This window comes from Phlebotomus papatasi, chromosome 1, assembly GCF_024763615.1.
Source record: "Phlebotomus papatasi isolate M1 chromosome 1, Ppap_2.1, whole genome shotgun sequence".
Taxonomy (NCBI): domain Eukaryota; kingdom Metazoa; phylum Arthropoda; class Insecta; order Diptera; family Psychodidae; genus Phlebotomus; species Phlebotomus papatasi.
Genome location: NC_077222.1, coordinates 103,315,228 through 103,342,004, shown reverse-complemented (window position 1 = coordinate 103,342,004; position 26,777 = coordinate 103,315,228). Strand labels below are relative to the sequence as shown.

At 36.9% G+C, this 26,777-nt stretch overlaps 1 protein-coding gene across 1 annotated transcript in view; it reads left to right on the top strand.

The window, feature by feature from the left end:
* Window positions 1-26,777, top strand: part of LOC129810185 (diacylglycerol kinase eta) — a 157,607-nt gene extending 130,830 nt beyond the window's left edge. The window contains exons 3-12 of the mRNA XM_055860502.1: window positions 12,288-12,724; window positions 16,377-16,782; window positions 16,927-17,459; window positions 17,526-17,731; window positions 17,825-18,053; window positions 18,118-18,571; window positions 19,461-19,856; window positions 19,917-20,105; window positions 20,178-20,619; window positions 20,686-26,777. Of these exons, the coding sequence (XP_055716477.1) occupies window positions 12,288-12,724; window positions 16,377-16,782; window positions 16,927-17,459; window positions 17,526-17,731; window positions 17,825-18,053; window positions 18,118-18,571; window positions 19,461-19,856; window positions 19,917-20,105; window positions 20,178-20,619; window positions 20,686-22,178 (4,785 nt within the window). The 3' untranslated portion in view covers window positions 22,179-26,777. The remainder of the gene's footprint in view (window positions 1-12,287; window positions 12,725-16,376; window positions 16,783-16,926; window positions 17,460-17,525; window positions 17,732-17,824; window positions 18,054-18,117; window positions 18,572-19,460; window positions 19,857-19,916; window positions 20,106-20,177; window positions 20,620-20,685) is intronic.

The window sequence follows — 26,777 nt, the reverse complement described above, 5'->3', positions numbered from 1 at the left end:
CAAATCGGTTGATAAATGCGCTCTTTAGAGCTTTCTTAACCTTTGACCCTGAAAAGCCTTTATTAGGAATGATTCAAGGATTTCTTTTTTTTTTTGAAATCCCAATAAAATGTGTTTTGAAAATCCTTGGATCGACTTTTGAGTCCCCCGCAGGTTCAAAGTCTCTATCTCTAGCCGGACGATACAGACGGCCAAGCAGCGTGACGTCAATAAAAACTAGAGCTATCTACCACTCTCTTTGTGGATATCGAGCAGTAAAATACACTTTAATCTTCTTTAATATTCGATTCATAGTGCAATATCTCCTTCACTCAAGTGAAAGAGTACACAATCCTAAAATAAACAAGAACATATACCTCCAAAGTACCATGAAAGCTGACTCCGGAAATAGAGAGATGAAAATGGGAAAATGATCCGTATTATTCCAGTTCGACTTTCCTACTCAATGTTCAATGTTCTAATTTGTTCTCATCTCATAGAATGGATATCTCGTATCTCTGCAAAGGTTAAAAGCTCACGCAAGATGTGAGCAATTAATGACGCTTCTCGATAAATTCAATAGCCTGTGATTGAGCAAATAGGAGAAGCCAATGGTGTGCTTGAGAATGTTACACAGGAAAATACTCAAAAAGCTCCTCCAAGACTGGAATATGTATCAAATTGATTTTTCACACGCTAAAGCTTGAGTCACAGAATAACTATGCTCTATGTGGGATGTTTACTCCCCAAATATGATTAATTGATCCCACTTTTGAAGGTCACTTTCAGATGCATGAGAATCTCAGTGCCGATGTTTATTGAATTTTTTGTTACCCTCGTTGGTTAGTCATCAATTTTGGTACATGGGAATTTTTTCTCATCCGCATAACCTCTGAAAAAAGCATTTTGGGTAGATTGATGCTAAAAAAAAAGGGTCATAAAACAAGGGGATGAAGAAACAGGAATCCAGAAAATTGTACATATGCGAAAAAGGGGTGGATTTTATTGATTGTGGCAAGGATATGAAATGTGTGTGCAAATTTGTGGACTTGTGAGTATGGTTGAACCTTTATTGCCGTAGCTTCCTTCACATGACCATAAAACAGGGCATGTTGTGCAGGAAACATACGCGAAATTGGACAGTGATGTTCCATTGAGAATATCAATTGGACCATCCCGTGAAAAGGAGCAATAAAGCACATAATTGTCGATTTATCCTTGGTAAAGTCAGAGTGGTAATGAAGTTTTCATCCTCTGGTGCGTTTATGTGGCTTTAAACTGGATTTTGCAGGCTAGGCCGAAGAAGGAAGAAGGACAAGGCCAGTCTGAAACGAGAAAATATTTAAGCATTTAATTATTACAGATGTGCCAGAAATTCTTTACTCACATGACCCAGATTCAGCCTAAACGCAACCTCAGAGTTGAATAACCAAAAGAATTTACAACCTCAGTGCGGCTCTATCTTTGAGGATTTTCAGTCCCGCATACGAAGGATGACTATTAATTTAATACACAGACAGATGAGGGTACTTGAGTACTTTTCATCATGGAGCCACATTCACAAAAAAAAACTATGATAAAGCTTTGGTTTCTGGCAAATACCAAGCAAAGATTCCGCAAACAGAATTTTAATGGAAAATTAATTGATAACAAGGGATGGTCATTTCTCTGAAGTGAAGTACTTTAGAGTGCAATTTTTACATAATTTTTGCTTATTATTTTTCAAATAGAGAAAATTGGTTAAGTGTAAAAGTTGAATTGAATTAAGAATGATTGGAAGAAACGGAAGGAATATAGGATGACCAAACCTCTAAGTAGTCACTATGTTCTGTTGCTCTCCCGAAGTATACGCTTAATTGTAAATTGCTTTAAAGTGGCATTTTAAATGTAAAGTAAAGCGACTCATAATCGATGAGAGGCTTGAATGGGCTGCCCTGCTGCCCATTGAGTGGGTACCATAGGTTTCCAATCTCGTCTACTACAGCTGTGTGAGAGACAGCTATTGCCTTCGGTAATACTGCGCGATTGGACTTGGACCAAGGGTGTTCTATAACATCTACAACCTTCCATGGAGACATGTTCCATTCCTGATTGCCATCGGTTTCCCGAATCCATCACCTTGAGCGGCGTGATCACAGATAAATCGGCAATATTACCCAAAAAATAAAATCGCGAAATAATAGTCGCAGTCGATAATAAATCGGTTAAGTACCCGTTAATGACCAATTTTTTTCAATATTATATTATATATAATATTAATAATAATATTATTATTATTAATATAATATTATGTAGTCTATCTATCTATGTAAGGGGATCCCGAGTGTATCTTTATAAATAAAATAAAAAATAAAAAATAAAAAATATTCTTTTTTTCTGTCCGTAAACTTCTTACCCATCTAGAGGCGAAAGGGTAAGAGATACGAACTTCGGATCTTTGAAGAATCGCCCATAAATCGACCCAAGGAACATTATTAAGATTTCTATTTTCCCCCCACTCCTCTCCATTCCCAACAAAACCATGTTTCTTTTTTGGTTTCTCTCAAAACCGACTCCTATGTGCCTGTAACTCATCATGCCAGAACCTTCTTAAATGATCATTTCTTTTACAATTTTTGATTTTAAAATTCATTCGTGATTTATGAATCAGTTTAATCTCTAATAAATCAGTAAGCACCAAGAAATTATGCGAAAAACTAATTTATTTATTTATTTATTTCAAATACTGCTTTTGAGGCTAGAGCTCTTGAAAGCAAAATTTTGACAGATATAGGTGTACAAAGAATTGAATGTTTGTGTGATAGCGGCCACCGCCGTCTTAGCGTTGGTAATCAACCTCCAGAGAAAAACGTTAGAAAACTCTTTCTCAGGTTGTATGAGCCATTTGCGTCATAAAATAAAAATAAGATATTTCACAAACAGCTCTATTTCGCGAGTTCGAGCATACTGCAAAACTGGGTCGCATTGCCATCTCTTTTTATAGTTAAAATAACACTTTTTCAAATCCCAAAATGGAAAGATTATATTTTTTCTTATGTCATCAATCCCTTTATTAATTTCTTTTTCTTGATCGCAAGTTTCCCATGTTTTGCTATAGCACATGATGCACTGCACATGTTGTCATGAAATACTGTGAGGCATATGTCTAATTGATGTTCCATATCGCTCTTTAAAAATTACAAGGCGCCAAGTAATTTTCAGCCATTTTTCAGGAGACAGCATGAAAGATTCAACTTTCTGTAAATAATTATCTCATTTCAATGACTGAACATAAACTTTAAAACTTTTAATTCTATTCTATTTATATGAGCATTATTATAAACATTGAAACATACAAATTTTTACTTTTCAAATTATATTCATTTTTTTTAGTTAGGTCTTTGTCATTCTAAGTGATGCCCAAATTTTCCTTAAATTAGAATGACAAGGGATCAACTTGCTTGAGTTAGTCCCTTGTTTCACAAAAATTTGAACAATGAATCCATTTTGTTCCCCTTGACTTAAAACAAAATTGCGCAAGAAATCAGAAAGAGTAAAACTAAAAACAAACTTTATTATAAAATTTATTACATTCTCTTTTTAAGTGCATTAAAATCTCAAAGCCGCCAACTCACTAATTTCTAAGGAGCGATATGAACTTTGTCACACGAAATTCTTCTTGACTGAAGTATATTCTTAAAACGAAAACATTTAAGCATATACTTCAGCCGAGTCAATTCGGCGATAGAGTTGTTTTGACTCTACGGATTTTTGCTTGGTGTTGGAATATTTTTCGCTCAAGTTCTTTAGAAAATGAGTACATAGTGTTAAAGTTCAGTTCCATAAACTGCCTCATCTTCCCCTAAACCTATAATTTCCCATTTTTGCAATTGTCAGTGAACTTAGAGAAGCCTGCATTAGAGGATAATTTTACAATTTTTTTCTTTGTAATACAGTACCTTTTCTTTTAGCATTACCAGATATTTTCAAAAAATGTAAAATAGGATCCAAGGAGCGTTATGAACTTTGTCACACGAAATTCTTCTTGACTGAAGTATATTCTTAAAACGAAAACATTTAAGCATATACTTCAGCCGAGTCAATTCGGCGATAGAGTTGTTTTGACTCTACGGATTTTTGCTTGGTGTTGGAATATTTTTCGCTCAAGTTCTTTAGAAAATGAGTACATAGTGTTAAAGTTCAGTTCCATAAACTGCCTCATCTTCCCCTAAACCTATAATTTCCCATTTTTGCAATTGTCAGTGAACTTAGAGAAGCCTGCATTAGAGGATAATTTTACAATTTTTTTCTTTGTAATACAGTACCTTTTCTTTTAGCATTACCAGATATTTTCAAAAAATGTAAAATAGGATCCAAGGAGCGTTATGAACTTTGTCACACGAAATTCTTCTTGACTGAAGTATATTCTTAAAACGAAAACATTTGAGCATATACTTCAGCCGAGTCAATTCAGCGATAGAGTTGTTTTGACTCTACGGATTTTTGCTTGGTGTTGGAATACTTTACATTCAATTCGTTTAGCAAATGAGTACATATATTGTATAAAAGTTCAGGTCCATAAAACTGCCTCATCTTCCCCTAAACCTATAATTTCCTATTTTTGCAATAGTCAGTGAACTTAGAGAAGCCTGCATTAAAGGACAATTTTCAATTTTTTTCTGTGTAACAGTACTTTGTCTTTTAGCATTACCAGATATTTTCAAAAAATGTAAAACAGCTTTACAAAAAAAAATACAAATGAATAAAAACGCTTTTAGAAATGTCCATCTATGATTTTTGCAGATAGAATTTTCAGCACAAAAGGGAGATCAAAGAATATCAATACGTATTGTAATAGTGCATGGAAAGGGTTCTTTTGTTTTCTCGCTTTCTTGTCTCGCAAAAGAGAACAACACCAATAAAATCTCATAAAATGCACCTATAAAATGCAATTCAAAAGAGTAAAAAAGCTACTCGAAAGCTCAAGATTTATGAGCGTTATCGTTCACTTCCCATGAGCTTCTCCTAAAAGCTCTTTTCTATAAATTGGTACTGAAAGACGAAAAATACTTTGTCACCCTGAACGAAGTAGATATTTCAAAGTACGGAGTTGAATATTATTGCATGACACGTTCTAACCTTTCTAAAAAGAAAATATATCCCAAAGATTCTATGCATATTTGTTTTAAGTGAAGATAACGTCAGAAGTTCCATCAAACCAATTGAGACTGATGCTCCGTTCATTGAAAATGCAGAAGAGCATTTGCATAAATATTGGAAAATATTTATTCTCTATATTTCCATTTTTTCCACTCTCATGTTATTTTCTGCGTGCTTTTTTTCCAATACTTTATCTACGTTGAACGTGATGATATAGTTTTCTGCATCATTTGTTCGTTATCACAATTGTCAAGCTTAGGATCCTATTTATTGTGTTATTTTTCCAATCTTTCGACCAATGCGAGTGAAAAGTCCCAGAAAAACAAAATCATTCGGGAGAATCGCAATAAGTGACTTCAGGTGAATAAATTCTTTGGGGATTTTCTTTAGTATTTGTTATGCTTTTCGTGTGTTTCATCCACTAAATTTTGGGGTTGTTTTTCCGATTTAACAAAATGTTTTTGGCCAAGAAAAACTTGTCTCCTTTCCTTGTGAGCGTCGAAGTGGAAGTTAATGGAAATGAGAGTAACACCTGTGACGAACACCTTTCTTGCGTGTTTTTCATTTTTCCACCCCATATCTGAAATTTATGAAAATATCCCCAACCCCCTCGAACAGATTAAAATGAGTCGCGATGAGTGTTTTCTGCGTAGAAAGCACTAATCCATCTCCATATGTTAAATTTGTGATACGAATTATAAAATCTGTCAGGGATAAAAGCCTATTCTCAACCCCGTTCAGCATATAACCCCGGGAAAATCCTCCGGAAAGCACAAGAGAAAATAAGGCGATGTATTTTTTCGCAAATAATATCTGTTTTATGGGAGCTTTTATTGAATTCTGCAAATTTGTTTTTTTTATCATGATTAGATATCCTGAATTTAATTATTCATGTAATTGCTTCACTTCCCTTTGTTCAATTTCCTTATTTTCCTCCATTAATGTACTTCCTCTAACAATGAAAGAGCAGTAAAATATGTGAAAATTTCAAGAAATTTGTTGAAATTTTACATCACTGCTCCATTATGCTGCTCAAAGTGATTTGATAAAAATACGCAAGAGAAGCTAGAAGTCAAACGTTTCGAGATAGTGACTTGAAGTCTTTAGAGGACCCCTCTATAAGTCGTTCATCGCAGAATTAACATATGTAATACCACACAGACTGGATCGCTCTTGAACACCTCTACCACAATCTCTAGAACAATTTCCTTCACAATCAACGAAATTTAGGCAATTTTGTTCTTCAATTCTGCAACAAATCACTTTTATTTTTGCTACAATTTTTGTTCCACGACAGCAATTTTTTAAACAAATCTCTCACCTGAAATTTGTGCTCATAGAGGGTACGGAAATTATTTGAGTACTTGCGTGAGTGAGTAAGAATTTTTTCCTCACCACCCTTCCAGTCCATTTTTCTTTGCTTTTCCCTTACGCTTTTTCAGCTCAAGGATAGAAAAAATTGCGTTCATGTGGAAGAGGGCATGAAAAAAAAGAAGCGCCGAATTCTTAGTGGTGGAAATGATTACAGAAGAACAAGATAGAGACGGTATCGCAAAATATTGAAACAAGATATTGAAGCAAGAATAAAACAATAACTTGTATAATTTTTCCGTTGTTATTTAAAACAAAGGGAGCACAGTTAGCTGAAAAAGCAGCGTTTTCAGCATATTTTTGCTGAGTCGAACGACAAAAATATGCTGACCGGTCAGCAGGTCTCGAACAAAAAGTGTTAACCAAATATCTTCACTGCCCCCCGAGTGGCGCTTTAAGATTAACAGAATTCAGCTGAAATTAAAAATGTTTTCAGCTGAATTGAAATCGGTTAGCATTTTATGCTCACTGGGATATTGCATTACGATAGAGGTGAGCAAAAACCGTTTGAAATCAAACAAACGTCAAATGAAAATTGTACGTCAATAGTCAAAACGCCACCTAGACAAAATTTTCACATTTACAGTAGAGTCTCGCTATAGTCCATATTTGGTTCCAGATTCGACAGTTGGGTCGCACTATAGTCCATGTCATTTTTTAAAATTATCAACGACTTTTAGTATCGAAATTGCTCGACGGCTTCCACATTCTTTCCGATTGTGGTACTTGTCCTCGCTCTCTTCATTTTGGATCACAATTATTACAACTACTCAATTAAGTTTGCCAAAATTTTAAAATAATTATGACAACATTGCATGTCGCGTACTAAAAAACATAACCTCAGTGATTTGAAATCAACGGTTGATAAATTGTGGACTATAGAAGAGCGATGGCCTATAGCGGGACTCTACTGTATTCTGTTTGAAATAGTTCGTACTCACTTCTGCATTACGATAATCCGACAGAAGATGTTTGTAAAGCAGCCAATTGTATTTTATTTAAAATTTATTAAAGGGGTACTATTTCCCAATTTCACAAAACTCTTTTCATATTTTATGTGAAAGAATATACTTTTGACAAATTTTAACAAATGACAAAGGTTCACGGATTCACGGAAAAATATATTATGTTAAATGTAATGCCAATTTTTGTGAAGATCTATTGCATACTTACAAATTCGTAAAAGTTGGTATTTTTTGTTACAAACACTGTTCGTAACATGATCACTTGACAAACATTCCTACTTTTTCAAATATTTGTTCGTCAATGTTCGTAAGCAAATAGAATACTATTACAACAATTTTATTATTCTTTCGTAAAGTTTTTCCTGAAAACAGAAATGATATGAATTGAACTTAACACAAAACCTACCAACCGTTTTTGATCGTTTTTCCTAGCGCGCTCAGTCAAATGACAGATCGCGGTAGGTAGGATACTTAGAAATTTTTCTTGGAAAAATGGTAAAAATCGAAATTGAAACACTGAAAAATATATTACAAGCATATTTTGAGAAATTCATAAAGTTTGATAGTGACATTGTACCTTTTAAATGCATATTAATTTTAAAAAGTTTTTAAACCGCTCAATTTAATCGGTTTTGGTAGGCTTAGTGTTAATTGAATTGAAGAACATTGCCATGAGCCTTCAGTGAGAACTCATAAATGTTTAAGAAGTTTTCTTGTAATTACTAATATTTTTTGTTAAATCGTCAGTTAAATCAACAATTATCGTAACTTCATTTTCGCGATTTTGAGATATATCCCAATCCGCAAAAAATTACTCTGACTCAAAAATGATTGGTTTTTTTGTACAAGAAATGGTCAAAAAATTACTCCTAAATGATATTATATACTGTGATATTTTCCGTTTTTGTTTTTCTATCCTTTTTCTTAACCTTTTTTCTTTAACTTGCCACAAATTTGTAAGAGGGAATCACCCTATTTTTTGTGGGTTTTAAATAAATTGAATTGAATTGAATATTATAATCTGCGTAATTTTTTTTATTAAATCCATTTGAGAAAAAGAAACCTTTAAATACTAAATAAAAATTATCATAAGTACCCTTAAGGCTTCTTCACCTCAGGAGCAATTTTTGACAAAAATTGCTTTTTTGAAGAAAATCGCGTGCACTGATATAGGTGGAAACGTCAAAATTCTGTCAAAAAGAAAGAGCGGTTTTATATTCCACTTATCTCGAATTTATCACTGACCTGGAGCTTATACGGCAAGGGCTATCGATTTCCGGTCTTCGGTGACCCCACCCATTCTATAATTCAATATTTTCTCACGACGTTTATTTCTTTTTTCCCCCTACCCCCTTCTACACACACAAAACCATGTTTTCTTGATTTATTTCGAAAACAGCTCCTACGATTTCTTTTCTTTTCGAATATGTTGCGGAAGTAGCTCAGGTGAACATTTCGAATTTTCGAAGGCCAAACTTAAACCACTTTGGAGAGCCTACTATCAGCCGATTTTCTTAAATTTGGATTTTTTGAAAGGCCTTGAAGTTTTTGACCCGGTTGCCTAAGACTTAGTCCAGAAATGAATTGGTAGGGCACTCATAATTGAAGTGTTTTTCACGAATATTTTCCAAAAAACTTTTATTATTTATCCAAAAGGTTGTGGCCGTAGGTGGCCTCTACACATCAGAGACTTTTATGTCCATATTGAAGAAAATTCCCTACGCTTGTGTAGGAAGGAGTCTTCGATCTGAACATAAATTTTTTTAGTATGAAGAGGCCATAAGAGATATCGACTTCCAATCTTTGATGACCTCTCCACAAAGCAATATTATCTAGGGCAGTCTTTTTATTCTTTTTCCCTTCACTACCCTCCTTCCCAACCAAAACCATGTTTAAATTTCGAAAACCACTCCTAGATTTTTTTTCATTTACGAATATGATTTGGGCGTTTTCGAGGTAGTCGAGGTTTAATCCCTATGCGACAGAAAAACATTTTGATATCAAAAAGTAGCTAAACCAATGGCGTTAAGCTCAATTTAAAGGAATAATCCAGTAGTGGTCGAGTGGGAAAAGATTCAGCACAAATTTGAATATTTGCAATATCGAATTTTCGAAACTAAAATTTAAACTACTTTAGAGGGCCTATTTCTCAACCGATTTGCTTAAATTTGGATTTTCTGAAAGGCCTTGAAATTTCGAACTAGGCTACTTTGGTTTCAATCAGCAATGTTGTTCGAAGTTTCAGTCGTCTGAAGGTAACCCGCTTTCCCTTAATGATTTTTCAAAATAGTTGTACATAGTCCCATGTAAAATTATGAGATCTGTGCTAATAATTCACGGCAGGGTCTCTGTACTTCTCTGGAGACGGATGATTTAGGAACGTATGCTGTAAATAAGATCCTTCTCTCAAGTGCCTCGAAAATATTCATGCAGAAAGTCCTCGACAATGTAATGTTGAACCAAGAACCTTACGTCACACCTGTCGGAAGATCTTCAAAAGACGAGACACATACTCTCCAAAGTCAAGATTATCGAATTTAATTTCACCTTTGCAATAGAGAGAGAGAGGTTTCTGAGGAAAAAAGCGAAATTTCCCTTTTGATCTTCTGGCAAATGATTGAGTGCAAATAATGTTGGAAAATCCTCCCTTTTGTGTACCTGGAAGAAAAATGCGATAGAAGCCCTCCAAGCTTGTCTTCAGGTTATTTTCTCACCATGATTTGTGATTTTCTCCAAGCAATAAATCATCCTCAGCTTTTCCCTTTTTTAACCCCAACCCCCAAAAACTCCTCATTTGAGCCTAAAACAACAAATTTTTTCAAAGTCTGAGAAGTTGCACAAAACACCCCTCTCCCAAGTATCGATAAACTAACTTTGGTTCGGAAGATGGAGAAGTTTAATTATATTTTAATTTGTGAAGTTGATTGTACGAAGGGATTGATTTCTTTTGCCAAAAAAATGTTCCGAAAATATTGTCTGGGCCCGGAGAAAGAGCAAAGTTCAAGTGGAAATTTACGAGGAAATCTTCTGGCACAGGGTTAAAATCTTTAGCTCTTGCATTAAGAATGAACCAATTCAATTGCACTAAGACTTCTTCCTCCAGCAAAACTTTCCTCAACTGTATTCCATTTGGTATGAAAAATTCTTCCACTTCATTTCGATACGAGATGCCTCTTCTGAATTTTCCGTTTTCCTCTCAAATATTCATCCATTTCCGAAGGTTGTTGGTGCAAAAAAAATTATATTTAATGTTATATCGTTTACTCGATTTCCCAAATTTAATTAATAAGTTGTTAATGTTGTTGAACATTCGAAAATTACAAAAAAATATGTATAAAATATTATCTGTCATGCGATATTGCGATTTTATTTACACATCAACAATTTTTTTTAATATCTCTAATTGCAATCTGGATGTCCTAATTAATATTTGAACCATTAAAATATTTTCAATTTAATTTTTGTTTTCATTAAAATATTTTGCGTTGAGAGAGCTTAAAGGATTGCAAAATGCCATCCCTTAATGACATAATAACCGAATTTTCATATCAAATAATTGATTATCATGATTAATTTAATTCCGATCATGGAACCAACAAGTGCTAAAAAGCCCTTTCAGGTTAAATTCCCAATTGAATTGTAATTTGTTTGTGTTATTGATGTACTGCCATTATATTTTTTTTCCAATAAACCCCTATTTAATTTTATAGAGCAAAAGGAAATATTAAATATGACCTTATTCTTCCAATTTCTTTCGGAAAAAAGGAAAGAAAAAGAAGGTCGAGATAAAGTGCTCTGTAAAATCATATGCATTGCCCTCCCGAAGTATAAGCTTATGTGTAAAATTGAGCTTTTAAGTCTTTATACTTGTAAATAAATCCGAAAGTAGGTATTTGAGGCTATAGGGAGCCTACAGATCATTTCTAAACAAATATGGACTATAGGATGTATAGGGGAAAGTACTCTCTCTTCGAACGTTCATGCCTTCGTCTAATGTGAATTTTCTTTTATTTTTTCTTAAGAGACTTACGCATTTCTATTAAAAATTAGTTAGGTTACCATGAATTATTGATAATTATGTGTAGGTCTTTTAGGACAAATAAAAGAAAATTCACATTATTCTAAAGCATGAGCGTTCGAAGGGAGACTACATTCCCCTACATCCCATAGTCCATACTGGTTTAAAAAGGATTTATAGGTCCCCTATAGCCGTAAATAGCTACTTAAAGATTTATTTACAAGTATAACGACTTAAAATCTCAGTTTTACACATAAACTTATACTTCGGGAGGGCAACGAATATGCTTTTCCCTATAGAGCCCTCTAACTCTTCCTTCCCTTCTTTCCTTTCCCTTTTTTCGAAAGAAAATGGAAGTATAAGCTCATATTTAATATTTTCTTGGTTACATAAAATTTTATTGCAAAAATGCCCCAAAAATCGATAATAATGCATTAAAAATCCCAAACTTCAAAATTTACATGAGAACGTTAAAATGTGTAACATATTTTCATGAAACTTTGGTCAATATTCGTGGTTTTCCTGTATTTTCAATCGCTCCTGCACAAATTTACGTAACAAAATTGCCAGGTTGTCGGTTGCATCATTAGCAATGTTGACTAAACCTATGGAAAAAAAATGTAAATATTTGATGATGTGGTATCTGTAGAGATATAAAAGCATCGAACGGGGTAAAATTACCATAATGCCATCAGCCAAATGCAAAACTGCAATATCTCTATTGATTTTATTCTCTTTGCAAATTTACTATTTATGCCCGTGCCCAAAATGGAAAAGGTCAAAGTTTATCACAAAGTACTTAATCTTGCATTCAGGTCATCACACCAACACGAAGCTTGGTCTTGTGTGCCGAATCTCGACGCGAAATGGAGGATTGGCTGTCTGCCCTGAAAGCAGCCTCAGCTCAGGATTTCTTTGAACCTGGCCCATCGGATCCGGACTTCCTGTCGAATCACCATCACTGGTATGCAACATCTCATGCCCGGCCAACGTACTGCAACGTCTGCCGTGAGGCTCTGTCCGGGGTCACATCCCATGGACTCTCGTGCGAAGTCTGCAAGTGGAAGGTGCACAAAAGATGCGCCGCCAAAGCCATTGCCAACTGCAAATGGACAACACTTGCGAGTGTTGGCAAGGACATCATTGAGGATAATGATGGAAATATCCTCATGCCGCATCAATGGATGGAGGGTAATCTTCCGGTGGCAGCAACGTGTGCCGTGTGCAAGAAAACGTGTGGCTCCGTACTCAGGTGAGACTCAACTCCTTGTGATTTATGATTTTCTCTTAAGTCCCGGGGAATTTGTATTCAAGAGAAGAAAAGCTCCTGAATTAAACCTTTCACAGCAATATATCGATTTAGCCGCGGAAAAGTATCATGTAAGCACATTGTACACTCAGGATAAATGGAGTTGCATTTATTAAATTTATATAAATACAAGCATTATTAATGGACGTATACCAACGCTAAAACGTTCATGAACGTTTTCTTGATTTATAATAGCACTTCAAGCTATTGTTTATCACGTGCAGAGATTTAAATTTAAACCACACTAAAAGTTTAAAGCAAGTGTGACTTTCTCTGAAATGGCTACTCAACAGGGCAGAATAACAGGGTTGCAATTATCAGTCCGTGATTTATATTAGCACGCCGTGCTATTTTTCACAAATGCATGTTAAAAACAGAAAAAATTAACAAGCTTCGATTCAATGAAAAGCTACTATTAAAGATGCAATCACAAGGAAGCGCAAGGCGTTCTTATACTAATCAAGGGGGTGACATTAGGTCTGAAAAATGCAACCGGTTTTAGTGTAAAATTTTCCCTGTTTTCGTACACATTTCACGAGATATCTCCAAAACTACGTAGGTTGCCAATTTAAGGTTTTCGGTTGCTTCTTCGTTATTAAATTGGCTTTTATTTTTTATTAGTATTTTTTGCTAATTCATTCTACAATGACAGAAAACATTTTTCGGCTCGCTAGAAACATATGGGAAACATAGGAAATGTCATGCCCCTGATACTAATCATGTTTCACTAATATGTAATAGCAGATCAAGCTAGTATTTATCACGTCTGTGGTTCATATTCAAGCACGCCGTGTTTTTCTTAAAACATATCAATTCTGTAAGAATTTAACTAACCCGTGATACGACGTAACAATACGATGAACTACTTTTTAATACTCCATAAATCTTATTTTAAAAACCAGAAAATTTACGATGTTCTTGCTTTACACCAGGAGTGAGAAAGAACCGGTTGCAACCGAATAAACATCAAAATAAGTTTGTATGGGTAGCGTTATGACCATTGACGTACAATTTTCATCGGTTATTCGGTTTAAAACGTTCCTTGCTCACCTCTGTTTTATACATATTAACACGACGAACTACTATTTATCACGTATGTGATTCATACCAATACGCCGTGCCTACTTACTTATTTAGGTGGCTACAACGTCCCTATAAGAGACCTGGCCTCTCGCACTATCCTCCTCCAGTCCTAGCGACTCTCCGTCAGTTCGTTCCAGAAACGGAGCATAAGTCGTTATCGAAAAGTCCGTCCTATCGTAAGCTCCTTTTAAGGTTACGTTACAATCTTGCTTTTACGAGGAGGGGTTGCTAGCCCCTCGCGCAACCCTCTGTTGAAGGACCAGATCCTTTGTTCGTTGATGAACATAGGATTTTAGAGGAAGAGGCTATGTGTCGCATTACCCCCCCCCCTCCACCATTTCGACCGCAATGCTACTATTGCCTAAAGATTGTGGAAACTGCTCTCTCGTGAAGTTCCAACAGTTAAAATTGACAAGCTTCTTGATAATTGATAATCTTAATAGTACAATATACTCTTATTCGTGGATGTATACGAATGCTTGAAAATAAATATTCTGCTGATTCTCAAAATAGCACGTCAATCTAATAGTTATCACTTTATATATTTTGATTATAAAAAAAAACTAGATACATTTATGCACTATGCTAGCGGGATCTTCTTACTTTTCCACGGGTACTAATTTCTTATTACGTTCACGGCTTGTCATAGCACGGCAGGCTATAATTTACCACGTCCATGATTCATACTAAGCACGCGTTCTCTTTCTATCAATTTAACATAGAAAATTTCAAGTCAATACAAAAATAATTTATTCAAAGTATCAGTCCTCCCTACCAGTACATTTTTATCATCTCTCTAGCAATACATGGGTACCGTGACAATAAACGATGCATTTTTGGGTCTAAAAACATTCATTCCCTCAATTTTCTATTTCTTGAAATTCACCAAGTGCAGCTCAGGCGTGCCATGCTTCGTCGATCAGAACCAGTCAGTGGCAGTATTCAGAATAGACCGCATCCAGGGAGTACAGCGGAGGCGGTAGCACATCTTATTTTGACGTTGTCTTGGACTTGTGCAATGTCACAAAGCATCATTGTGTTGCAAAATCACTCATTCGCATTTTTAGTGAATAATTCAAGTTTTCTATTAAAAACAGACCCTTCTCCCTACCTTCATAATGTGTCTTTGGATCCTTCACAGCCCCAAATATCTGTTTTGGGGTGAAAATTACAGAATATTCGCTTACAACCATTTTTTATACTTAAGCATACTTTTCAGGAGGGCAACACTTAGGCCTTTGAAAGACAAGGAAAGCAATGTCTGTAGAAAATATAGAGAAAGAGAGCAGCTTTAACCTGTTCCCTTATGACCCAGGTATCTTTGGCCTGGTGGTATCAATGACAATTCATAGCGACTTGCGTACTGTCTTAATAGGGTAGCACCTGGGGTTACAATAGCCGTGTTAATAGGAAAATCATTTATTTTCCTCATTCCATTTCTGTACATTTTCCAAAATTCCGCAAATATTTTTCCTGAGTGTAAATAAGGAAAAAAAAATATTCTGAATAATCTTTCCTAAATCCTTTCATGAAGACTTCCATTCTGCATTCTTCTTCGGGCAAGTACATCCATTTACCATTCAATAGATGCAAATCATAAGAACATGCTCAAGAATATCAGATGCACATCACACACAAAAGTCCTCAAACCATGCGTAAGAAAAAAATAGGAAAAATATTTTTCCCTGAGGACTTTAGAGAGTATTCCCTCAACAATACCCCAAAGAATTTTCCTTTCTGACAAATTTATTGAGTGAGTTTTGTATACTAGAAATTGACTTTTCATCCTATGCTCTATTCTTTGCCAATCCTGAGATGCTTTCTTCAGTTACCTGAAGGATGATCAGTGATTAAATAATGTAGAGGATTTCACAAGAAAATGTAACCTTATTTGTCTGGTTTTTTACTTTTCACATTCGTGAAAATGCCAGAAAAATTAGAAAGACCAAAATAGGTTATGTAGCATTTTAAGGTTATGTTTAGACCTAACCTCAAATTAACCTCTCGTATCTCAATTTATTTAATTTAAATTCAAATCAAGCTACAGGATGATATGTATAAATTTTCCCACACAAACCTCTAATGCAACATATCCTTTCCAGGAAATGAAGGAAAAATCTCTAAGTAAATTGAATTAAAAGAGTCATTCTTCATTAAATACTTTTCCCGCTATTTTAGTGCAGAAAATTGGCGCGCAATATAAATTACAAGCCTCTATTGAGCTCATCCTTGCTCTATTCCTTTTGACGTCATCAGGATTAACTGTGTACCAGTCAAACTTTTATCAAACTCAATCCAGAAAAGAAGATTGCAAAACCTTGGGAAGCAGATGTAACTCAATTTATCAAAAATCCTATTAATGCAAAATAAACCATCCCTAGCATAATGATGTTGCTGAAACTTTGAAAACTGAAAACCTCACCCATCCCATCAATTCTCCAAGATTTTTTTTATTTTATTTTGTAACTATTGAGAGGCAGGATGTGAAAGGGAATCTTTTTCTCTGACACAGATTGCAGGATTGGAGATGTTTGTGGTGTCGAGCTACAGTGCACACAGCATGTCGCCCAAATATGCAGATGACGTGTCCTCTAGGTCCAGCACGAGTGTCCGTTGTGCCCCCCTCAGCGCTCCATTCCGTTGGAGTGGACGAGGCATGGGACGTTGTGAAGCCCCATGGAAGCTTTTCACCCCTTCTGGTATTCGTCAATTCCAAGTCTGGAGACAATCAGGGCGTGAAGTTTCTGCGGCGCTTCAAGCAACTCCTCAATCCTGCCCAAGTGTTTGATCTCATTTCCACAGGACCTGGTCTGGGGTTGAGGTTGTTTCGTCACTTTGACCCCTTCCGGATTCTTGTATGCTCCGGAGATGGATCAGTGGGTTGGGTACTAAGTGAAATCGATCGACTCGACATGAATGTAAGTGTAGCATCCTGATTGGATTGAGCTATTTCCGGCTCTCAGGCTGAGAAATATATTTTATTGCAAAGTGTCCTGCATTTAATTTCGACCAGAATACTTGAGGTTCCTTTCTTGGCCTATTCTTATGGGCTTTATTTTTAGAAGCAATGTCAGATTGCGGTGCTTCCTCTGGGAACGGGAAATGACTTGGCCAGGGTGCTGGGTTGGGGTTCATCCTGTGATGATGATACCCATCTGCCGCAGCTGGTGGAACGGTATGAAAAAGCCAGTACAAAGATGCTAGACCGATGGAGTGTTATGGTGTTTGAGAGGGCTATTGGTGGGATTCGAACCCCCAAGATGTCCATATCAAACCATCCAGACCCTTATTTGAGCAACGTAGAGGAGACTACGACATGGCATCTGCAGGCCCTGCTCGAGACAGAGGACCTGCAAGTGATAATAGCCGCTACGAAGGACCTCTGTGACACAGTCAATACCCTGCTGGCCAGGATCGGAGACTGTGTCCGGAGTGATGAACAGCTAGGTATAAAGTGTGATATTCTACGACACAAGCTCGTGATGCTACTGGACAGTCTCCAGGAGGAGGAGAGTGGCATCCATGGAGACGATGATCTCGTCAAGACGCTTAATGACATTGCCAAGAGAAGCTTGGCTGAAAGGCGCTCCAGCACGTAAGTCCCCCCTATCATGCATGAATGTCTCAACCTAATCCCCCTGACTGTTTTCCCGAAAATCAGGTGTGAGAAGGTGCTGTTCGAGAAGACGGAAAAAGACAAGCTCAACACAAAGGAACGTAGGAGTCGACAGAGATTGGGTGAGAAGGAAGCTCTCCTGTCTCGTGCCAACAGCCTCAAGCGAGCTGTGAGCAATATTGTAAAGCATTCCGAGAGGATAAAACCACGGCATTTCCGCCGACTCTCCACCCAAGCTGACAGCTTAAAAAGTGAGCATGAAATCCTCCTGGAATGGATTGATGTTATCCTGCATATATGTGTTACAGTTGGAAAAAAAAATAAATGTTTGCATGTTCTTTCAGTCCATACGCCCTCATTTGAGTCGTCCCCCTGCCCATCCCCCTCATTCCAAATACCACCCATCAATATTATCTCACCCACGGTCTCGATGACCCACCTCTCTTGCATCTCTCCACTGCCAGATTTACGGCGAGACTCCACAGATGAGTACTTCTTCAACACAGTTAGTCTCCCGGTACCCACGCAGTTTGCCGACAATGGTAGTCGCCGAAGTTCAGGGATTCCCGAAAGGTAATAAACACTCCTGCGCAAACCCAAACACTCACTAATCTTTCCTCACCAATATTCCCCATAGTATTCAAGAACTGGAGGAAGCCAGTAGTCATACAGAGAAACTGTTCCCCTTCTGCAAATCAGATGAGAGACGTAGGTCCTCATCAACCTCACCACAGACCCTCAAGCCACCCACAATTGAGATCAGGAGTGACTTCCTCACCGTAGACTCCATTCCTGAGCGATTGTCCTCGGAGCATAGGCCATCATTTGATGATGGGGCTTCGGAGGCTTTTGCTGAATCTCTCATTGTGCCCAATATTGTTGTCCCTGAGAAACCCAGCAATGTCTATACCAGTGACAATATGACCATCATCGATACAGACGCACCCGATAGATCCTCCTCGGAAGATATTCCTGGGGAGGCAAGTGACGTACTTTCAGCCATCAGCAACGAAGAGTGTAGCGTAACCTCTGAGATCCTTGACAAAGCTCCTGACGTTGATCCTCAAGGCTTCGTCGCTGAGCAGATTCAGGTGAGCCCTACCTAAGATTACTTTCACTGCGCCATCTTGAATATGATCATTTTCATTGGGAAAATTCGGTCAATTTGGATTGCAAGCGATGAAAAAGACACGGATTGACCTTACTGCTTTTCATTCATTCATTCATTTTCAACCGCTTATCCCTATTGGGGTTGCGGGCCCATGACATCCAATCTAGCAGCCCACGTTTGTCGATCCTCTGCCACTTCAGGAAGATGTTCGGGTTCGATCCCGAGGCGCTCCCACGCAAGATCCTGAATTTTATTCAGCCACCTTGTCCTAGGTCTGCCTCGAGGTCGAGGTCTCCTCACAATGGCTTGCATAGCTTTTCTGGGGAATCTTTCTTCATTCATGCGTTGAACATGTCCATACCATCGAAGTTGTGATCTCTCAACCCGAAGAAGCAGCACCTCGACTCTTAGTTCCTCACGAACGGCCACATCCCTCACTCGATCTCGACGAGTGATTCCCTTAACCGCTCGAAGGTACCTCATCTCGGCAGCTTGTACTCGCGATCTTACCCTTTCGGTCATTACCCAAATCTCATGACCATAGGTGAGAATAAGAATGAACACAGCTTTAAAAACCGAAAATTTAGCCGATCGACTAAGCTCGACCTTCCTCAGCACGCTTCTGCCAAGCTCCCTCATTACTGCAAAAGCCTGACCGATTCGCGACGAGAGTTCTGCCTCCATCCTACCATCCTTACTGTTTTTCTCTCCTTTATTTTCAAGCCTCCGAAACGTTGTAAGGAAAATAATGGAGAGAAAAGCAGTAAGGTCAATCCGTTTTTCATCGCTTATGATCATTTTCTATCGATAGACCTCCATGATCAAAAACCCTTTTAATCTCTATTTGACCTGTTAACTTCCTTGAGCAGGATCTAGAGTCTGATCGAATATGCCACATCGATTCGCCGGAAACGAGTGATACAACGGATGCTCTCCATGGAGAGAGTCTAATGGATGACATCAGTTCAGTGCTGGGACAGGATATTCTGGGTGCTCTGCAAGACAACACAATCACCGAGGACACAACAACTCTCTGTGCTCCTGAGAAGCCCAGGAAGAGATCGCTAAAGAAGAAGCTATCCTCCAACGGAAAATCCGTTCATGAAACTGTAACTGAAGAGAAGGAGAACAAACCTGATGATCAACCATTTGGGTATGAGAACATGGTCTTCAATATAGATCATAGAAAAGAGGAGAAACCTATCCGATACTGCAGCCTGGCGCAATTTGTCGAGGGCAACGATATAGCAAGGAAGAGTTTCAAGGTACAATTGGTAAGCCCTACCTAAGGGCTCAGACTTACAACCATTCTGTTTCTTCCGCAGAGACCGAAAACTGCAAGTGCCTCAAAAAGCAAGACAGAACCACAGGAGTGTGGTGACAATTTAGACACAATCAAAATCCAAATACAGGGATCACATTCCGATCTATCTGACACAGAGACTTTCAAGAAGCCCGACAACAGGCGTCACATCAGCTTCGACGAGTCGTGCAAGAAGGAGTCAGCCGATCAAGTACTGTACAATGAGTATTACATCAACCAACTGCTCTCTGACGACCCATTGTTCTGCTTTGAACAATTCCAGAGACCATCACCGTATTTTCCCAAGGTAAGTGTAGTCGTGGAGCCCCCTTCCCCGGCAATTACTAATGAGCTCCGAGTGCAGCGCTCCGCCGAGATTCGTCGCCATTCCAGTCACTCGCCCAGCCTAACGGTTCGCGAGTACGAGAGGGAGCGCGATCGACGCCACTCCGGTTTCAATCCCAACCTCCTGGGGCTGGATCAGGAACACATGCGCTTCCTCAATTGCTCCCCAGCAGCTTCGCGTCGGATTAGTTGTGGTAGTCTGTACAAGCCCAATGAAGCATTGCCAATTGGGTTGTCCAAGGCTAACCTCCTAGGCAGTACGGCGGCCGGAGTGGATGGGAAGGATGAGAAAGATGAGAAGAGTAAACAGGAGAAGGATGATCAGAAGATGAAACGTCTACCCATTATCAATCCCCTCGTTCGTTTGCCCTCATGGCCAAGTAAATCACTTAGCTTGCTTTCAATCCAATTCCCAATCTTTTACTAACCAATCTATCTTATCTCAGATGTTACCAGTGGCACAGGATTCATTTCCAAGTGTCTCCTGGCCAATGCAGATACCCTCTGTGCTGCAGTATCGCCCCTAATGGACCCTGACGAGACCCTTCTTGAAGGGTTCTACGAGAAGTGCGTCATGAATAACTACTTCGGCATCGGGATTGATGCAAAGATCTCCTTGGATTTCCACAACAAACGTGAGGAGCATCCTGAAAAATGCCGATCTCGTGCCAAAAACTACATGTGGTATGGTGTCTTGGGGTCTAAGCAGTGGCTTCAGAAGACCTACAAGAACCTAGAACAACGTGTTCAACTTGAGTGCGATGGCCAGAGAATTCCCTTGCCATCACTCCAGGGTATCGTGGTGCTCAATATACCCAGTTTCATGGGCGGTACTAATTTCTGGGGTGGAAAGAAGGAGGATGACTGCTTCCTAGCACCTAGCTTTGATGACAGAATCCTCGAGGTGGTGGCTGTCTTTGGTTCAGTTCAAATGGCAGCGTCTCGGCTAATCAACCTACAGCATCACCGAATAGCTCAGTGCCAGAGTGTTCAGATCAATATCTTAGGAGACGAAGATATGCCTATTCAGGTTGACGGGGAAGCTTGGCTTCAACCACCGGGAATGATTAGGATCATCCACAAAAATCGTTGTCAGATGCTCTGCCGGAATAGGAACCTTGAGATATCATTGAAGAGTTGGCAGGAAAAGCAGAGACAGCACAGTATTAGCATTGCGAGGGAACAAACTTCCACAACATCGGACATAGGGGTGGGATCCGATCAGTTCCTTTCAGAGCGGGAGTCCTACCTCCTTCTGAACTTTATCGAAGTGTCATCATCGCTCGTGAAATGGGTTAAATTCCTAATCATCAGTCATCCATCGCTTCAGCATGAACTGTATGCTGTAGCTTGTCGTACATCGGAAGCTCTGGAAGCTATCCATCCTAATGGTAAAATTATCGACGGACCTAATCTAAGGTCGCAACTAGCTGAAGTCGTAACGTGTTCAAGACATCTGTATGAGGAGACATGCGATCTCCTCCGTGCTCGCGGGTCGAGCCTCATCTTGCGGGAGGATTTGGAGACCAAGCTAAGTGTCTCCCTGGCTAACATGGAGATGGAGTTGCGAAAGTGTACGATCCACAAAGACAAAAACGTACCGAAGGCCTACCTTAACGTTCTAGCACCGCACTATGATAATGATCATGGTCGTAAAAAGTCCAAACCGTTTTGGTTGCGCTTCCGCAGTAGAGATAGCACTCCTAACACTAGGGATCTCCATACTAGGGATACTGTGTCCACTTGGGGAGTTACGGAAGTTGCAACCTGGCTTGAAGCTATGCAATTGGCTGAGTATGTGGATAGTTTCACGAAGAATGACATCCGAGGGAAGGAGTTGCTAACTCTAGGAAGGCGTGACCTAAAGGATCTAGGCGTGACTAAGGTAGGCCACGTTAAGAGAATCCTGCAGGCCATCAAGGACCTAGGTGGCGCCTAAATCGCCAACCCAAAACATGAACCTATGTGATCACTCTTCACCAAACCCTCCCGCCTTCATCTTGTGAAATCTTTGTAAAGAGTGTCCTTTCTCCCAACATTTCCATTTCATTGATCATCGTTATAAGAAACCTAACCTTAGAGAAAATTTCCACGCGTAGAGATTATATTTTCTATATCTAACTATTAAACAAAACATACAGAGATACCATTTTAGAATAAAGAAAAAAGAACCTCAATTGTGAATTGATTAGAACAAAAAAAAACCAAAAAGAAAAAATTGATAATCCCAAAACGTATTTAGATAAATGATCCTTAGAATTTAGTAAACACAATTAATTGCAATTTGATGTAGATTTTATCCCACACTGAGAATATATTCTAAATTACCAAGCAATTAAACAAAAATTTAATATTTCCTCCTTTTTCTCTTTCCAATGATTCATACCTTTACCAAAAACAAATTTAAGAAAAATATATATTTAAAATTATTCAAAGAGAGAGATAATCTCAATAAAAGCTGTATAAAGTTAAACTTGTAAGATTGTAAATTTTAATTAGATCCTAGGAAAGTTTATTTTATCGAAGAGGTTATAAAACATCGCAAAGAAAAACAATGAGCCCCTAAAAGAAAGAACAATATAATTTTTCCGCATGTCCCGTCTCTATCTCTCTCCGTTGGACTTTTCACGAAAAATTATATTGTTTTCCAGAGCGAAAAAATGAATTTGTTGCAGTATATATTTGTAAGGCAACCCAGAGATTAAATTAAAGAGATATTGTTAAGTAGATAATTAATTAAAAAAAAAGAAATTATAGTGTTTAGTTAAGCAAGAGAATCAACATTAAATTAACATTTAAGAAATTCCTAATACTGCGATAATCAAATTGAAAATTTTTTGAGTGAATTTGATAGGAAAGTTTGCTAGTAGAGCGAAAAGAAAAGACGTTTTCAACGAATTTTATTTTCTATATTTTAACATATCACAAAGTTCTACGCTATTGCCCCATGAAAGAACTTTGAACGAGAGAGATTATACTTTTCTTAACCTTAAAATTTTATAAAATCTTTTTTAAAATGATCTTTAAAAGAATTGGCCACGCTCTCTTTAAGCGTTCTTTACCAAGGGAAGGTGTTTCTGAGACAATATCCGGAGTTTTAAAGCAACTCTTTAGTTTTTAATATTCTTTTGAATATTTTTAGTTTTTGGAATTTTGAAAAATCTTTGTTTAAAAGTAAAAATTATTATGCATAACCTTCAAATTTGACATATCTATCCGATTGTGGGCAAGATTGTCAAAGAAGTTTCAAAATTTAAGGTTATGGACGAAAATTAATAATTGAGGTTATGTCCCACTGTGTTAACCTCAAAAAACCTATTATGCAACAAAAAACCCTATTCTTATTTAACTCTTTCCGGACCGCAGCATAAGCTCCAAGCCAATTTCACAATTTTTTAATCAAAAATATCTAAGCTCAGGAATTAATTGAGGTCCTACAAAAAATATCATACATTAGGACATCCTTTCAGTTTGTAATCATCCACAAGAATCGGATTTTTATCAGTTATAAATAATTAAAAAACATCGTTTTTCACAGAATATTCATATGCTGCTTTGGGTACTCAGAGTCCCAAAAGAGACGAAAGAGTTAACCAAAAACCTTTGAAAACGTTTTATTGGTTATGTTTAATCTAACGATTAACCTTCAAACTTCAACAAAACGTTCCTTATTTTTTTTAATTGAAAATGAATACAGGGACTTCCGCTTTCAAAGAAATTTGCAGGACTGAAAAAATCCCACGAATTCACTCGAGTGACAGAAAAATTGCATACTCACAGGAGAAGTCTTTGGAATAAATTAGGGGAGTTACGGAAACGCCATTCGCCATTCCGACGTATTTTCAGCGCCAACATATTTACATAAATTTAGGGGCAATACAAAGGTAATTTATGCAATTCATATCAAGTTCTTTCAATCCGTTTTCACTTAAGCCGAAACTCTCTGTAGAAGTTCTTACCTGAATAATTTTAGAGATTCTAACCATTTACTGGAGGTCCCGAAATTATGTACAGTCTTGAGAATGAAGTAAATCGTACGAAATGGTTTTACGCATTCTGTGTCATGTTTTTGGAAGAAAATTCTGATAAAAATTGCAATTTTATTTTTACCTCTTGTTCCTCAATTGTAGGAGGATGATTGAAGTAATGGCTAAATCCAGCGAACATAGTTAGCTGAAAAAGACAGCGTTTTCAGCATATTTTTGCTAAGTCGATCAGCTGACCGGTCAGCAGTTCTCGAACAAAAAGTCCTAACTAAATATGTGGAAATGGCACTGCCACGCGAGTGCCGTATAAAGATTACCAGAATTCAACTCAAGATGCATACTTTTCCAGCTGAATTGATAGTGGCTTATATATCGTGCAACAGGAATAACTTACTAATTCGTTAGCTTTTTCCGGAATCCAAATTCTAATTTTATTTCCCGATCTTGACATAATATTGCCTCCCAACGTGAAGTAAAAGGTTACGTTCTATAGTGTATATTATGTTTTATAGGTTATGTGTTTTAGTCCGGGTTGCATAAAATTCTAAACTCAGAAATAGAACAAGAACTCCAAAAGAGCTTTGGTTTCACAGTAAAACATAATAAATAATTGGCGTTTTAAAACTTCGAAGTTTGTTTGATCTGCATAAAAATCTACTAGAATTTTTTGGTTAAGTTTCAGAGGTTAGAATTAGAAGAGTTAGAAGAGTTTCTAATTTCTGATTCTGAAAAAGGTAAATTATTGTGAAAAAATTTAAAATTATTCAAAAATGTTGCTACAAATTGATTTTCTTAGGTTATAGTCATTATAACCTTACAAGAAACTACAGTAATTTTTTGGTTATATTTTCAAGGTTAGAATTTTTGAACATATTAAGTGCAAACTATTCAAAGTATCCTTGTTTTTTCCTATTTGGGAATTTAAATTGTCCAGAAAAAACATGGTGCTTTAACACTCAAAATATGGTAGATATTTTCTTAGATTAGAGTCGTTAGAGTCAACATAACTTCATAAGAAATCTATTGCAATTTATTGGTTATCATGAGTGTTTACGATCAAAAATAAAGTAAAAATTTTCTGAGGTTATATTTTCAAGGTTAGAATTTTGAGCACATGAAATGCAAACTATTCAAAATATCCTTGTTTTTTCCTGTTTGAGAATTTAAATTGTCTGGAAAATGTTTCAACGATAAGAATATGCTAGATATTTTCTTAGGTTAGAGTCAACTTAACCTCATTAGCCAACTATTGCAATTCATTGGTTATGAGTTTGAGATTAAATTTTGTGCATAAGATTTGAAAACCATGAAGAAATATCCTTAGTTTTTATTAATTTAGAGTGTTTACGATCAAAAATAAAGTAATAATTTTGTGAGGTTACATTTTCAAAGTTAGAATTTTAGTATCATTTTTTAGTATATTATTGTTTTTTTCTATTAGAGAATTTAATTTTTCCAGAATCTTTTAACGATCAAAATAAAGTAGATGTTTTCTTAGGTTAGAGTTAACATAACCTCATAAACCAATTATTTCAATTTATTGGTTATGATTTTGAGATTAAATTTTGTGCATAAGATTTAAAGACTTGTGAGGTTAAGGTTAACATAACCACGAATTTTCAAATAACTTCTCAGAGTAAAGAATGAGTACCAGGGTGGCTAGTATCTCTTCGTTTTTAGGTAAATAAAATATCCCGAAAACGTTAGAAAATATTGGTATTATAGCAAATTTAAGGTTAATTTCTCAAATGTCTATAACCTCAAAGATTTTTCAAAATTCCGCCAAAATAAATGTATAAATTACATTCAATTGAGCCCAATTGATCTAGCTGTGTACATTGAACTCTCAGTAACACCTAACCTTGCTATTCACGCATATCTTGCGTATAAAATTAACTTCCTGCGAATTTTGGGGCTATAGAAAAATTTTCCTTTGGTCTCTGCACACCTCATTTGTTTTCACAGAGACACTTTGAAAAATAATACCATCGGAGAAGAACAAGAAAAGAAAGCCTGTGAGACAGAGATCATTTGTGAAGAAGAAAAATAAACACACTCTTTGAAATTCAGCTGCAAAGAAGAAGCCAGAAAAGTGAGAAAAGTGGCAAAAATATGACGAAAAGAAAAAAAAAGAAATTTGAGATAAAATGCCTTTTGACGTGCTGTTAGTCCATGAAAAAAAAGAAAAGAAAAACTAATTAAAAAATTATAGGAGTACTACCTAAAAGATATTTCCTTTTTTTTCCTGTGTATGACAATGAAAAATTGTTCCACAAACATTCCATGAATATGAAAATTTTCCGTATAAAACCGAGATTATATAGTAAATACCTTCCCATCCTATATCCATTTCAGCGCAATTATTTTTCATCTCTCATTCTTGAAGCCATCAAAAAAGCTCCCGCCTCCCCCCGCCCCAGTTTGAGGACCAAAAACCAACGAAATTTACATTTTACTTTATTTACACTCCCTTTTGTGTATTCACAACACATAAGTATTGTACGAAAAGTGGAAGAAAATAGTCTTGTACAACCAATCTACAAAAAGAAAAA